The 15668-nt window shown below is 51.6% G+C and overlaps 1 protein-coding gene across 1 annotated transcript in view; it reads right to left on the reverse strand.

Moving 5' to 3' along the window:
* The window catches only part of VIPR2 (vasoactive intestinal peptide receptor 2), a 118298-nt gene that overhangs the window by 73854 nt on the left and 28776 nt on the right, over nucleotides 1-15668 (reverse strand). Inside the window, exons 3-4 of the mRNA XM_034951833.3 lie at nucleotides 7866-7973; nucleotides 1363-1460 (exon numbers count right to left, since the gene is read on the reverse strand). Coding sequence (XP_034807724.1) covers nucleotides 1363-1460; nucleotides 7866-7973 — 206 coding nt within the window. The remainder of the gene's footprint in view (nucleotides 1-1362; nucleotides 1461-7865; nucleotides 7974-15668) is intronic.

Genomic DNA, 15668 nt, shown 5'->3' on the forward strand with positions numbered 1-15668 from the left:
AACTGTGAGTCCATCAAAGCTCTGTTTCTTATAAATTACCCAATCTCAGATACGTCTTTATCAGCAGTGTGATAATGACCCATATACCATGGGTCAGGAGTTTTACCTTCCAATCGTTGGGATATTGGTTACTGTATAAGATACTTCCTTTCCTAGGGTTTAATAATTTGGCGGAGAAAGAACTGGCTTAGAGTTGTGAATCTTAGAGAAGTGAGCAAAGGAGGCCTCTGTAAGAAAGTTGGGCTCATTCTCCCAAGAGGCAGCCAGGCAGCATTGCCACCATCCCCTGGGGGCCCAGAGGGCAGAAGCCACACCTCCAGGAGGGACAGGCGGAGCAGGGTCAGGGCAGGAGGTGATCGGCCCACAAGCTGATGGTTTTGCCCGGAATGCTGTGGGCTTGTAGGAGAACATTTGCATGTGGGGAGCGCGATACTTCCCGGGGCTCCTTAGAGCAGCCTCCAATGTATCCCCTGCCCCCTGCCTTGCCCTGTGCAGGGAGCACACTCTGCACACACCTCTGGCTGCAGGTTGCTATGGTGCCCGCCACCCACATGGTGCTGCCAGGGCTGCCGGCAAGGATGGAGGTCTGTCTGGTGATAAACCACAGGCAGACGTAGTGCAGAGTGAGCCCTCAGGAGAAGCAGCCGTCTGAGGCAGAGCTGGGGAAGTTTGCACAGATGGACCGGAGCAGAGCTTAAGGCCACACATCCCACACTCGGGAGAAACATCCTCATTACTGAAAGATCACAGCCCTGCAGAAGGGTTCGCAGTGGACATAACACCCAAGAGCTCCAGATCACTGCAGCAAGTTTGCACAGCCCGGATGGGGGGGTCCCCAACTCATCCTGGGACCCCTGCTCCCAGACACCTCTTGGCAGAGGACAAGCTGGGTCTCTTAGTTGAAAAGACACCCTAATTGTGATCACATCTCCTGCTGCAGGCTCAGGGCTCAGGAAACCATGGCGCTGACTTCTCAATGCCCCAGAATGTGGCAAAATCTTAAATGGGACAAGAAATCCAAATGCAGAAAGGGCATGCTCTCCAGGACCCATCTGAAAAGTAATTTTCGGGCAGGCGGGGCCACTCTCAGGTTCTCCTCACCATCTCCCAGACACATACACAGCAGGTCAAGAAAACCAGCCTTTCCCTGCCTGCAAAATGACGGACCAATCAAACAATCCTAAGTGCCCGCAGCAGAACGGAAACAGGGACTTCGCTTAACTTGGAAAGCAGGAAGTAGCACTGGTACTCAGAGGATTATTTAGGGGAAAAATCTGCACAATTCTTGCAGGGCAGGAGGGGGCTTCTGGTGCAGTGTTAGGAAGTGGAACCTCACCGCCGTAGCACCACGCAGGAGCCTACCTTGCTCTCATCCTCCGGGTCGCTGTAGCCACAGGCATCGACGAAATCTGGGAACGTCTCTGACCATCCGTCACTCGTACAGTTTTTGCTTATGTTTCCTGGAAAGTGAAGTTCAGATATTTTATCTGCAAGTCCATGAAAACTGGCCTTAGAAGGGACCTTAGTCCGTGCTGAGCCCGTGCTCTATTAAAATGCTTCCCACACCCAGGGGTCAGCTAGGAGACAGGACTGCCACTCAAAAAACCTTCCTTGGCCTCCTAGTCCATGTGACCTGGCCAGCAGGTCACCTCTCGGGGCCGGTGGGGCCTGAGATGTGAGTGAACGCACTGTGTCATAAGTCATAATTACCGCAACTGTAAGTGTAGTTCTTTTGGGGCAGAATGAAAATTCTTAACAGACTCTTAGGTTCTGCCACCATAAGTGATATTTATAGCCAAGCCCTGGCCATCCTGGAGCCAGGAGTCCAGCCTGCCCCAGTTCCTGACAGCACCCTCCCTCCTCCCGGCCAGGCCCTCACCACCAACAGTGACCGGGTACCCCGCCTGCTCCAGTTCTGGACAGCACCCTCCCTCCTCCCAGCCAGCACCCTCGCCACTGACGGTGACCAGATGCCCCGCTGCTCCAGTTCCCGACAGCACCCTCCCTCCTCCCGGCAGCACCCTCCCTCCTCCCAGCCAGGCCCTCACCACCGACGGTGACCGGGTACCCCACCTGCTCCAGTTCCTGACAGCACCCTCTCTCCTCCCAGCAACGCCTCCCTCCTCCCAGCCAGGCCCTCACCACCGACGGTGACCGGGTACCCCACCTGCTCCAGTTCCTGACAGCACCCTCTCTCCTCCCAGCAACGCCTCCCTCCTCCCAGCCAGGCCCTCACCACCGACGGTGACCGGGTACCCCACCTGCTCCAGTTCTGGACAGCACCCTCCCTCCTCCCAGCAACACCCTCCATCCTCCCAGCCAGGCCCTCACCACCGACGGTGACCGGGTACCCCACCTGCTCCAGTTCCTGACAGCACTCTCCCTCCTCCCGACAGCACCCTCCCTCCTCCCAGCAACACCCTCCCTCCTCCTGACAGCACCCTCTCTCCTCCCGACAGCACCCTCCCTCCTTCCAGCCAGGCCCTCACCACCGACGGTGACTGGGTGCCCCACCCAGTTCCTGACAGCACCCTCCCTCCTCCTGGCCAGCACCCTTGCCACCGATGGTGACCGGGTGCCCGGCCTGCCCCAGTTCCTGACAGCACCTTCCCTCCTCCTGGCCAGGCCCTCATCACCAACCGTGACCCAGCAGGGCAGGCTCCATTTGGCCACTGGTGTTGGAAGAAAGGATGGCGGAATTACAGTTTAATTGGTAGGAAACCAAGGCAGTTGTTCCCTTACAATCTCATCTTTTGCGCCTACGGAACTAAAATCATATGTAAGCTCAGAAATTGAATGTTCCTTGTATTTGTGTGTGTCCTTAGCAGTTGGCCACACAGAACAGTAAGTGATAAAGCTCTCGAAGGTGTCCGAGCCGTAAGAATAAAACCAGGCACTGAACGCCGTGCCAGCCTTGCCCCGAGCATGGCTGCATGGTGTTAGGATCACCCCCACAGCAGAGCCCAGGAGGCCGGACCCCTCCATGCACTCCTGGCACAGCCAGAGCGGAGCCCCTGTCTCCCTGCCTGGGTGACTGGAAGGGTCTCGGGCTTTGGATTTAGCAAATATTTTCACTCCCATGACTTTTTAATTTCAAGACAACCCTGCAAGACAGACTTGGTGGGCGCTGCTGTTCCCATTTTACAGAAGGGGAAAACAAGGCTTTGAAGACTCAGTAGTTTGAGTGGGGTGCATGCATGATTCTTGTCCTGCAGTGATGAGAGGCAGAGAGAGGGCCGGGCCAGGCTCTGGCTGTACTGGGGAGGAGTGGGGTGGGAGACTGGTCTCAGCAAGGCCACAGGGCTGGCCCTGCCCACTGGCACCCCGACACCATCACCAATCAGGGGCTCTGACTACAAGGCCCACACCTCACACAGGGAGCCCCAGCAGGGTCTGGGGGCCTCTTAGCTGCAGAGACCCCATACATGGTAGAGGCAAAACAGAGCCCTAAAGCAGGCAAGCCTCCTAGAGACCTGGTCCCACGGCCCCATTGTGCAGACAAGGAGACAGGTCCACAAAGATAAATAATGTGCCCACCACAGACTCAGGAACAGCACTCATAATAGTTATTATAATAATACTAGTCATGTGGTAGTGGCCACTACGACTCACTGAGCCCTCAGGAATGCCGGGCTCTGTGCTTGCATCAACCCAGTTAATCCTGACACCACAGGAGGCAGCTCTCCAATTAATCTCAGAGATGAGACGGCCAAGGCTGAGGAAGTCGTATCACTTGCCCAAAGTCACACTGGTGAGCGATGGGCCAAGCGCCACACCTGACAGCCTGGCTCTCACCTGAGCAGGGCACCTGCAGGCCCCTATCCTGAGCCTGGAAGCCAGGACCTCAGTGGGAGCTGAGCCTGTCACTCATCCTCTGCGAGGTGCAGCCTTTTCTCCTTCCTACGGGAGATCAGTGTTTACCATTCCAAAGAAGATGCTGAAATAAAACTCCACAAACTAAGTCAGAAAGTCATTCTATGAAGTGCAGATTCCCTCACAGGTTCTTTATCCTTTCTGACTTCTCACTCCTGAGACACATGGGGCAGATGTGGAAGGACAGGAAATGACTGAGGTGGCAACCTGCAGAGAGATCAAGGAGGTACAGAGAGACCAGGGAGGGGCAGAGAGAGGCCAGGGAGGGGCAGAGAGGCCAGGGAGGGGCAGAGAGAAGCCGGGGAGGGGCAGAGAGAGGCCAGGGAGGGGCAGAGAGAGGCCAAGGAGGGGCAGAGAGAGGCCAGGGAGGGGCACAGAGAGGCCAGGGAGGGGCACAGAGAGGCCGGGAAGGGGCAGAAAGGCCAGGGAGGGGCAGAGAGAGGCCAGGGAGGGGCAGAGAGGCCAGGGAGGGGCAGAGAGGCCAGGGAGGGGCAGAGAGGCCAGGGAAGGGCAGAGAGAGGCCAGGGAGGGGCAGAGAGAGGCTGGGGAGGGGCAGAGAAGCCGGGGAGGTACAGAGAGAGGCCGGGGAGGTAGAGAGAGAGGCCGGGGAGATGCAGAGAGAGGCCAGGGAGGCACACAGAGGCCAGGGAGGGGCAGAGAGATCAGGGAGGTGCAGAAAGAGGCCAGGGAGGTGCAGAGAGATCAGGGAGGTACAGAGAGAGGCCAGGGAGGTGCAGAGAGAGGCCATCCAGGGGCAGAGAGGCCAGGGAGGTGCAGAGAAAGGTTGTGGGGGGTGGGAGCACACTCTCACCCACTTGCAGGATGACGAATACTTGAAGGCCTCCCTTAGGGCTTCAGTGCTTCTCAGCGACTATTCCAAGCCCCACGAGCCTACATCATCCTCCACTGGGGGATGTGCTGATGCCCCTTTAAAGGCTCAGAACCACACCTGGCCCTACACCTGTGCTGGATGGGCGGCTGAGCTGCTGCCCTGGGTCTGGCTACAACAGTGCCATGCAGAATTGGCAGGTGGGCACCAGGAACAACTGGAAACACAGAAAGCAAGTCAAGGGAGAAAGGTCAGCACACAGCTGTCGGAGCTGCCTCCTGGCCCCTGAGCATGGGGCATGAACAGCAGCTGCTCACAGAAGGCTGTCCTCCCAGTGATGAGTCCTCGTGCCTCTCACCCTGGCTCCCTGCTTCCTTTGTTCCCCTCTATGCAGACAGTTGGCTCATTGCCTCCTGGAGGGGATGGGGGCAGGAAATGTCTGAAGCACCTAATCCTCACAGCTTTCCCCAAGCAGCAGTGGTGAAGTCCAGCCCGGGTGGGAAGAGGACTTGCATCCCGGGTCCCACTGCTGCAGGGCAGGGTTAGGACCTGGGGAAGGAGCTGCCCGCTACTTCTGGAACCGCTGCAGGGCAGGGTTAGGACCTGAAGGAGCTGCCCGCTGCTTCTGGAACCGCTGCAGGGCAGGGTTAGGACCTGAAGGAGCTGCCCGCTGCTTCTGGAACCACTGCAGGGCAGGGTTAGGACCTGGGGAAGGAGCTGCCCACTGCTTCTGGAACCGCTGCAGGGCAGGGTTAGGACCTGAAGGAGCTGCCCGCTGCTTCTGGAACTGCTGCAGGGCAGGGTTAGGACCTAGGGAAGGAGCTGCCCACTGCTTCTGGAACCGCTGCAGGGCAGGGTTAGGACCTGAAGGAGCTGCCCGCTGCTTCTGGAACCACTGCAGGGCAGGGTTAGGACCGGAAGGAGCTGCCCACTGCTTCTGGAACCGCTGCAGGGCAGGGTTAGGACCTGAAGGAGCTGCCCGCTGCTTCTGGAACCACTGCAGGGCAGGGTTAGGACCTGAAGGAGCTGCCCACTGCTTCTGGAACTGCTGCAGGGCAGGGTTAGGACCCGGGGAAGGAGCTGCCCACTGCTTCTGGAGCTGCTGCAGGGCAGGGGTTAGGACCTGGAGAAGGAGCTGCCCACTGCTTCTGGACAGGGCCCAGGGTCCTGCCTGGCACAGAGACACAGGGCGCCAGTGTGCTGGTCACTATGATGATGCACAGTGCTGGACACACGTGATGATGCCCAGAGGCCACCTGCCTAGCATAGGACAGACAGCCCCCAAACCTCCCACCTGCTGGAAGGATGAGAAATCAAAAGAGAACACAGTGTTTCATTAGAACGGTGACTTATTTCTGGAACACCTGGGTTTGTGGGCAGAAATGATTCCACGTGTGTTCTATGACCCAGCTCTCCTTACAGGTCATGGGAGGAGCAGCCATCACATGTGTAGAGTGTTCTGTAGACCACAGAGCACCATGCAGACGCAAGCCTGACTTTCATTTCTTTCTAAGACTCTACAGTTATCCCGCCAAATTTAGTCTCTGAAGCCTCAGCTTCTGTGGTACGATGCCAGGTGGCTTCATCCCAGCCCTGCTCGGCCCCCAGTTGCATCCACATCTCTCTAAGTATTTGCAAAGGATGCCCATTTAATGCCCCAAAGATGAATTCCATGTGGACATTCCATGGGGACCATCTGTCCACAGTTTGTGCATGTCCTCGCATAGCTCACGTTTTTGTGATCAGTTGAAAAAGCAGAAGCATATTTCCCCTGCATTTCAGATCATCTAGCTGTGACTACTCAAGTGCCCAGACTTGGGGAAACACCACAAGTTTCCTCACAATAGCAAGGTGGTGTCATGCTCCCTGCTTGGGAAAAAGGTGGAATAAGCATTTAACCCAAAGCCAACTGGGAGTTTTCATTCTCACAGGCAGCAGCAGGATGCTTCCAGGCAGGGCCAGAGCCTCACTGACCTGGGCGCCTGGTGCCCAGATGGCTTCTGTCTGGCAGAGGCTGGACTGGATTCTGGTGCTTGCTAATGTGCAAACTACCAGGCTGCTGGGTGCTTTCTGGAAGCCTCAGAACCATGCCATCGACTAGGAAAATCCAGAGTCCATGCCAATTCCCTCTAGATCTCCAGGAGAATGGATGCAGCCCAAGCTGCTCAGTAGAAATGCTACTGATTGGAGGGAACAGTTCTTAAAGTTCAGGTTCTCTAAAGTGACTTAGGTTCTAACTCAGAGGTGGGCAGTGATGGTAATGCAAGCATGGTCCCTACCTTCAGGCTGCTTTGCTGGCAACTCGGGGTAAGAAAGTCAAAATCTTCCTTTTGGAATCTCCTTCTCCTCTGTCCCAATCTCTTTTCCAAAACTCTGCTTTAAAACACTACAGCATTATTACTTCCCAAAGGCTTTACCCTTTAAACTCTGTCCAAGATAAAAGCAAATTCTCCATAGTGCTCCAAAGTATTATGCTTTCTGTTTCCAGATGTTTCCTATGTTTTCTATTTTTCTGAATAGATTTCTTCACACTATGAAAATCTGAATCACTCACAAAAACAAACAAAACCTTTCTCTCAGGATTCGGCCAAGAGATATTTGCAGCACCGCATACGGAGCATGCCCTGGGTGCAGAGGAGGAGCCTGGAAGCCCAGAGAAACTGCAAATTCCAGGCAGCATCAAACCCGTGAGGCGGCAGGGAGGTTGGGGGAGTGGGTTCAATAAACTAGGTGTGTCCTGGGGCCTCTGCCCTGAGCATGGAGGCTCTGGGTGCCACACTTCCCACTTCCCAGAAACTTCCAGAGTGTACTCTCTGGGGCTCACAGGCCGACTCAGCGGGAGGAGGGGAGCCTCCTTTAGGCCCCCCTTGCCTCCCCTCCCCTCTCATGCACGTTTCCCGTGCTTTGGTTCCCATTTGGCTCCTGTCTCCCCTGGTTCTTTCCCTGCAGTTGCCCTGCTCTCTGGGGTTTGGCTGAAGGCAGGTGATGCCCTTCTGCTCCCTAAGACGGGCACTCACCCCAATATGCCACAGCTGTTCCCTGACCCCCAGGGTAGCAGGAGATGCCTGAAGGAAAGTGATGTTCCTGCTTCTTGGATGGAAAAAATGGACGCTCAGATGCAAACACCCTGGAGGAGCTCAGGAACTCAACCCACGGACAGTACCTGCTTTGCTGTAAAAATTGCTGAAGACTTTTGGGCAGGGCACCGTGACGGTCTCTCCCACATTGGCAGGCCGCCAGCACGTGATGTTGTCCCAGACGCCACTGCAGGCTGGAAGGAGAGAAGCAGAGTGAGGCAGGTGCAAGGTGACAGAAGTGTCACAAATAGAAACCCCATTAATGAGATAACTGCCTCGCAAACTCCTTTCCTGTGAAACACACTTGCACCAACACAATTATTGAGACTATAGTTAGCTTGTGGGTTCATCTCAATTAGCTTTGGAGGAATAACCATATGGTGGTAGAAAGCATTTGAGTAATTCAATGTATACCATGTACCTTCTGAATTTTAAGAGAATCATTACTTACTTCCTGTGATCAGCATTTCCTAGTGTGATGAAATGGGCACCACTGGGTATTAGTGTAATGCCCCGTCGGGGAGGGAGACGCCTGGGGAAAGTGTGCTTGTGCTTCTGTGGAATCTGACTTCAATGATTATTTGCAAATAAAAGTATTTGATAATATTTGGTTGATTTTTCACTGTCAAGATGCCTTATTAGCAACAAAATCTTAGGTTACCTTCATGGAGTTGTCAAATAATTTGCATAATGCATAGCTTAAACATTTTTAGACCTACTATTTGGTCTTAATAACCACCTGGTGAAGGTTAGATATAAAAATGTTGCATTAATTATCTTCCAGATGAAAAGCACTAAGGTTCAAATCTTTTAATGAATTCTCAATATCACACAACAGTGATGGAATGCATGTTAAACCCAGGACTTTTTCCTACTTGTCCATGGTATTTATACTATATTTGAGACCTCTAAAATTTTACCTTTTACTTAAACCTCAGTATCAGAAAAGCAATGTGCTAGCCTCGGTCGGTAAAAACAAACAAACAAACAAACAAACAAACAAACAAACAAACATCAGTTTTCCTTTCAGCACATGCCACCCAGACCTGTGCAATAATTGCAGGAATACATCCATAGAGAACACACAGCTTTGGTGTGAACAAAGGAGTGTTTTACTTTCAAGAATACAGAAATGTCTCTGAAAAGCTGGCCATGAGCTAAGTTTTGCAGATGAAAATAGTTTCTAAATACTTTCAATAAAAGTGAAAATATATTTATTATAAAATAAAATTACATACCAATACTTGAATAAGTACATAAATTCATATTACATTAATGTTAACATATTTAAAGAAAATGTTGGTTTTCTTTTAAAATGTTCAAAACAAGTGATCAAATGTAAATGCATCACTAGAAACTCCAGATGTGCCTCGGGCTTACCAGGCGTGAGCCCCCGTGTAAGGCTGCTTAGAGTCTAAGTAGTAGAGTTATTTAAGTGCTAAGTTCGTAAACCAAGCACCTCTAACTCTGGTGTGTAGGGCAGGTGGTGGAGAGGTGTCAGGATGGGGTTCCTAGCCAAGAGTGAACAAGATGGAGAGGAAAGTGAAGATGTCTAGGCCTCCAAGTGAAGACTCTGCATGTGATCAGCAAAGTTCTGTCCATCTCCTATATAACAGCAAGCTCTGGCAGTTTCGTGTCTGGTTATTTTGAAGGTTCAGCTTTTTATCACAAAATGACAAATTTCTGCCTTGATAATAGTAATGGCTGGGTGTGGTGGCTCACACCTGTAATCCCAGCGCTTTGGGAGGATGAGGTTGGTGGATCATTTGAGGTCAGGAGTGTGAGAACAGCCTGGCCAACATGGTGAAACCCCATCTCTACTAAAAATACAAAAATTAGCCGGGTGTGGTGGTACACGCCTGTAATCCCAGCTACTCAGGAGGCTAAGGGAGGAGAATTGCTTGAACCCAGAAGGCAGAGGTTGCAGTGAGCCGAGATTGCATCACTGCATTCCAGCCTGGGTGACAGAGCAAGATTCCGTCTCAAAAAAAAAAAAAGTAATAATTATATAATATTGTTATTTTAAAATAATGGGCTGGGTGTAGTGACTCATGTTTGTAATCTCAACACTTTGGCAGGCTGAGGCGGGATAATCCCTTGAGCCCAAGACTTCAAGACCAGCGTGGGCAACATAGCGAGACCCCATCTCTACAGAAAATATTTAAAAATTCGCTGGAGGTAACAGAGCATGCCTATAGTCCCAGCTACTCGGGAGGCTGAGGTGGGAGGATCACTTGAGCCTGGGAGGTCGAGGTTGCAGTTAGTAAAGATCATGGCACCGCACTCCAGCCCGGGCGACAGAGCGAGACCTTGTCTCAATAAATAAACAATAAATAAGATAATGTGTAGTAAGATAACTAATACATAATACAAATTATAATGCAATAATTATATACTGTATAATACTAATTGCTGCTTTAAATTTCAACAGAGATACTAAATTCATACCACATCAAACAGTCTTTGCATTACAGTAGGATTTGATTTAAACATCTAGAGCTAATCATCTGATCCCTTCAATGGCCAGGGAAAGTCTTCTCTTCATTTGTTCCTTTATTGGACCGCACGTGAGGGAGCAGAGCTAGACACTGTCAGGATGTGAGGAAGCGGACTCGAGGGTGTCAGGGCGCCGAGGCTGAGGTAGCAGCCGGAAGTGCAGCCGAAGGCGCAGCCGGAAGTGCAGCCGAAGGCGCAGCCGGAAGTGCAGCCGAAGGCGCAGCCGGAAGCGCTGCCACAGTGCCGGTCGCACACGTGGCACTGGCTGCAACCTCCTGGCAACAGCTGCCAGGCGGGAACACAGGAGTTTCTCTCTCAGCTTCTCAACCTCACGCAAAGGACAGCCAAAAATTTGAAAGGGCAGCACCAAGAGATGTCACTACAGCCTTGCAGACAGAAGCAACTGTGTTAAATAGGCAGGCAGAGGAGGGGGAGAAGCGAGAGACAGGCCATCGGTACCCCCGGCACCGGCAAGGGTGGAGGACGCTGCAGGGAACCGACGGGACCCGGCCGAGAGCCCCGACTGTGAAGAGGAGACTCACGGTGCCTGCCTGGGACCGACCCTGACTGTGAGGAGGAGGCTCACGGGACCTACCTGGGACCGGATCCCGACTGTGAGAAGGAGGCTCATGGCGCCTTCCTGGGGCCAGATCCCCAACCGAGGACCCTGACTGTGTGAGCAGGAGGCTCACAATGCCTGCCTGGGGCCAGACCCCAGCCCAAGGATCCCGACTTGGCAAGGAGGGGGAATCCAGAAGGAGTGGCTCTAGGAGTGAGAGAAGAGAGACAGACCCTCTCATATTGTTTTAGATTGTTTTATACTCAGAAAAGGAAAGAGAAGCGAAACTAAAGGCAGGTAGCCCAGCGCCTAGGAACCAGACCCGACACCAGGCCTGGACCTGCCTGACCTAAGCCTGGTAGTTAAAATTCGACCCCTGACCTAGCAACTGATGTTATCTATAGATTCCAGACATTGTATAGAAAGACATTGTGAAACTTCCCGGTCTGTTCTGTTTCACTCTGACCACCGGTGCATGCAGCCCCTGTCACATACCCCCTGGCTTGCTCAATCAATCACGACCCTTTCATGTGAAACCCTTAGCGTTGTGAGCCCTTAAAAGGGACAAAAATTGTGCACCTGACAAGCTCGGATTTTAAGACGCTAGTCTGCCAATGCTTCCAGCTGATTAAAGCCACTCCCTTCACCATCTCGGTGTCTGAGGGGTTTTGTCTGCAGCTCGTCCTGCTACAAGAGAAAAAATGGAACCCTGAGACCACCTCATGAGTGCAGTGTCTTGAGAGTGTTCTGGCCTGAGGTTTGATGCCTAATTATTGAGAGGTAGGTGAAGAACCCAGCAACAGAAAAACGAGGAAAAGCGTAAAGTTATGAAGAAAGGAAATGCTGGATATTATGTGGCTCAACTGTGATGGCAATGATGTACACCAGCAATGTGAAGTGAGTCTATCAGGAGGCTGGCAGGATGATAAATTATACTTGGGTGGTGGGAATGGCACAGGAGAGATAGATCTTTATTCTTGTTAGAAATCTAATGGACACTGGGATGTAAATTGGGAGGAAGAAAGAAAAGAAACAGGAGCATAAGTATGCTGTTTAGAAATAAAATAAATACCAGAGAAGAGATGAAAGAGATGCTGCCATAGGGCTGAGAACTGGGGATGATGAGGGGCCGGAGACTATTATCTTCATACAGCCTTGTAGCATCATTTGCCTTTTACAATTTTATAAATGCACTCTGTTGAAAACTAGCATTTAAAGTGTATCATTATATTAAGGTACCCATTTTTAAATGTTTACATTTTTAAGGAACATTGTGCAGGCCAAAGCAAAATAGTGCATGAATAGGTCATCAGTTCAGTGTTGGACATAAGTGATTCAAATTTGGCACAGCGAACCCTTTGGGAGAGGCAGCGAATTTGGGAGAGGCAGCAAGTCCTTCTGTAGGAGTGTGCGCCGAGGCAGAGGACGGCATGGGAGGAGAAGGGGAGGCAGGCAGGGCCACCCCCGAGAGAAGCACAGCCACTTGGAGACGCCTGTCTGTTTGAAAAGCAGTGGGCAGCTGAGATTTCATGAAACAAAGGATTTGCAGATGGAGTGAGAAACAAACAAAAGTGCTCGGATAAGGCAGTCAGGGAAATGGGACTTGTTAAGCTCTGGTGGCAACCTAGGTTTTCGAGATGGTGATCATAAAATCAAAGGTCGCTCTGAAAAGTGGAAAATGTTATCAATAGACTCTGAAAAGTTACTTGGTGAAATTCAGTGGCCATTTCTAATTTTTTAAAACCCTAAATAAAATAGTAAAATAATGAGACTCCCTTAACATCACAGAGAATATTTGTTAAAAATAGCAAGCATTAAGCCAGGCACTGTGGTAAGTACCTGCAGTCCCAGCCACCCAGGAGGCTGAGGTAGGAGGATTGCTTGAGCCCAGGAGCTTGAGTCAAGCCCGGGTGACTGAGTGAGGCCCTGTCTCAAAGAAAAGAAAAGAGGAAAGAAAGAATAGAAAGAAAGAGAGAGAGGGAGAGAGAAAGGAAGGAAGAAGGGAGGGAGGGAGGGAGCGGGGAGGGAAGAAGAAAGAGAAAGAAAGAGCAAGTATTAGACATGTTTAAACAGAATTGTACAACTGAGGAGCCAGGTTGGGTACCTGCAATTCATTATTATTCAACAATGTGTCATAAGTTTCAGCTAAAACAGCAGATGAAAGAAGAACTAAGAGGTATAAATTGGTAAAAAGTAGAGAAAAAACCCTAGAACTGTACTTTCTATATGGCAACCACTAGCCTCACATGGCCATTTAAATGAAAGCTAATTAAAAGGAGATGCAGTTAAAAGTTTGGTTCCTCAGTTGCAGCCACCACATTTGAATGTTCCGCAGTGGAACTCGGCTGGTAGCCATCACACCGGCATTTCCACTACCATGGGAAATTCTACTTGACAGCACTGTCTAGGGTCAGAGTTAGACAAATGCAACATAAACCCAGCAAACCTGTATCACAAATCAAGAAGCAAAAAGAGAGAGAAAAGAGCAATGAAACCCTTTGGCTCGCACACCGAGGCAGAAGCTCAGAGGAGCCGCTTCTCTGGGTCATTGCTCTTCAGCTAAAATGTCCCATGTAAATAATCCAAAATACCTATGAATCAATATAAATGATAAAGTTGTTTCACTTATCACCCCAATCTTCCTCTTTCAAAACTTGGCAGAGGGGTAGAGAAGGAGCCTCCTCTGATCTCAGCAGCCTCTCACCCAAAGTCACGGCCAGGGCTTGGCAGGCAAGCCTGGCTGAAACAGGACTTCAATCTGTCTGCTTTGGACATCTCACCTTAATTAGAACACAGCAAGGTGTGTCACCACTAGTGCTTAGAATGTGTCACCAAAGCCCCTGAGCTCAGGCTTGCTGGCTGGGTCGTCCCTTGGCCTTTTCAGATCATGCCCCTGACATGCTGCCTGCAGCCTCCAAGGTCAGGGTGCTGGGAATGGAGGAACTCAGACTGGCAAAGCTGGTGTCCGAGCTGCCCCACGCCCTCTAGCTGCCCTTCTCACCTCCGATTCCGTTGCTGCTTCTAGTCTTTCCTAAGCACTCAAGTCAGCTTCCTGGGGCCATGTGCTTCCTTTCATATACCAGCTTAGGCTGCGTTTAGCTAAGTAGTCAGGCAGCAGGTGTGAGGCATCGATTTGTTTGTAAACAGCAAGGTCTCCCAGGGCTGCTGTGAGCTCCACCCATTGGACATGGGGTCTTGTCCCCACCCTGCTATGTGGCCCCGTGACCTGTGCTGACCCCTCGGACTGGCAGGCTCTGCTTCCGTCTGGAAGGTGGTCATCACGGAAGGGCTGGAGCAGTTGGTGGGAGCCCTGGTCGGAGAGGCTGCAGGGAGAAGGCTTAGGCACCTGCTGAATGTAGGAAAGGAACAGCTTGGGTGACGTGGGCAGAACCTTTTGGGCCAACCTCAGAGCCCTGGGAGGAGCCAACTACTAATTTTGAAGCCAAGTTTCAGGAGATTTGTGCCATAGCCACACATAACCAGGAGCAAATCTTCCTGGGAAGCAAACAGCTGGCAGAGCAGAGTCACATGGGCCCTCCAGAGAGCCCTGCAGTGGGTTGGCACTGGCATGGTCAGTGCCCGCATGGTCAGTGCGTTTGGGAAAGCAAGTGGGCAGAGTGGGCAGTGACTGGTGGTCAGTCACAGGGGCTGGTCAAGGGGCTGGAAGCTCCCAGGCAATGAGTGACTTTTCAATGTAGACTGGCAGTGGTGGCTTCCTAACTTTTTGCTTGAAAATCAGCTTAGTCTCCTGAAAAAGACATTGTAGACTAAGTGGTTCAGAAAAACGGACCCTGTGATGGTGCAGCCTTCCGACATTTCTGAGGCTTCACAGCATTTTCAACAGAATACACAGGGTTTGGGAAAGGCTGCTGCTAGAACAAGTTCTTACCAGTATGCTGGGAATTCCTCCAGGTGGAATTCTGAGGAACACAGCAGTAACTCAATTATGTGACACCTTCCAGCCAAAGGGGAGTGCGCACAGAGTGGGGAGGAACCTACAGGAACCTGCAATCCTACTGTATAAAAGACGCTGCCTTCTCTCCAGAGACTCCCTAGGAAGTCCTGGCTCTTACAGATGACGTTATAGGTGTTACTTTGAGCTCTGGATTTGGATTTATTTTCTCATTATTTCAATGTCAATGACATAAACATCAATTAAATTTCAAGAGACTCTTACGACATGCTCCCCCTTATCTAGGAAATGACTTTTACATATACTCCATTTTGTACTCCCAGCAACTCCCTGAAGAAGGCGAGAGCCCCCGTCCTCACACTGGGGAGGAGGCCAGGTTCACAGAGGGGAGGAAACACGCTCTGACCACAGGATGGAGTGCGGGAGCCAGCCGAGCAGTCGGGCTTCTGGGTCACTGCCCTTTCCCTAGAAGGTCCCTTGCCATCTCAGACTGCATGGGACTTGCTTTATCACCAGTGTATACCACACACGAGGCTTCCTGTGACTTAATTTCTCGATGATTTTGTAATTATAAAAGCACTGGTCATGGAGCCAACGGGTAGGTATGTGGGTCCAGGATCCTCTTTAAACCTCCGGCGTGAATGAGGATGAATCCCTTTGTATGGCCTGTGAACAGACAGGATAACAGTGAGCACATGAAACTTGGTGCCGCACCACACAAAGGCAATGCAGGACGTCATCTCAGAGGTGGGGCTGCACCTGCTGACCTGAGTCATGGACACAGACGGGTGCAACTCCAGTTGTCACCTGCACCATGCTTGCCACGCAGCTCATGCTCTCTTTGGACAATGGGCAGCTCTGGGAGGTGGTGCCCTAGATCTTCCCATGGTTCCCCCACACCCTCCTTCCATCTTCAGAGTC

Source organism: Pan paniscus, chromosome 6 (assembly GCF_029289425.2).
Source record: "Pan paniscus chromosome 6, NHGRI_mPanPan1-v2.0_pri, whole genome shotgun sequence".
NCBI lineage: Eukaryota > Metazoa > Chordata > Mammalia > Primates > Hominidae > Pan > Pan paniscus.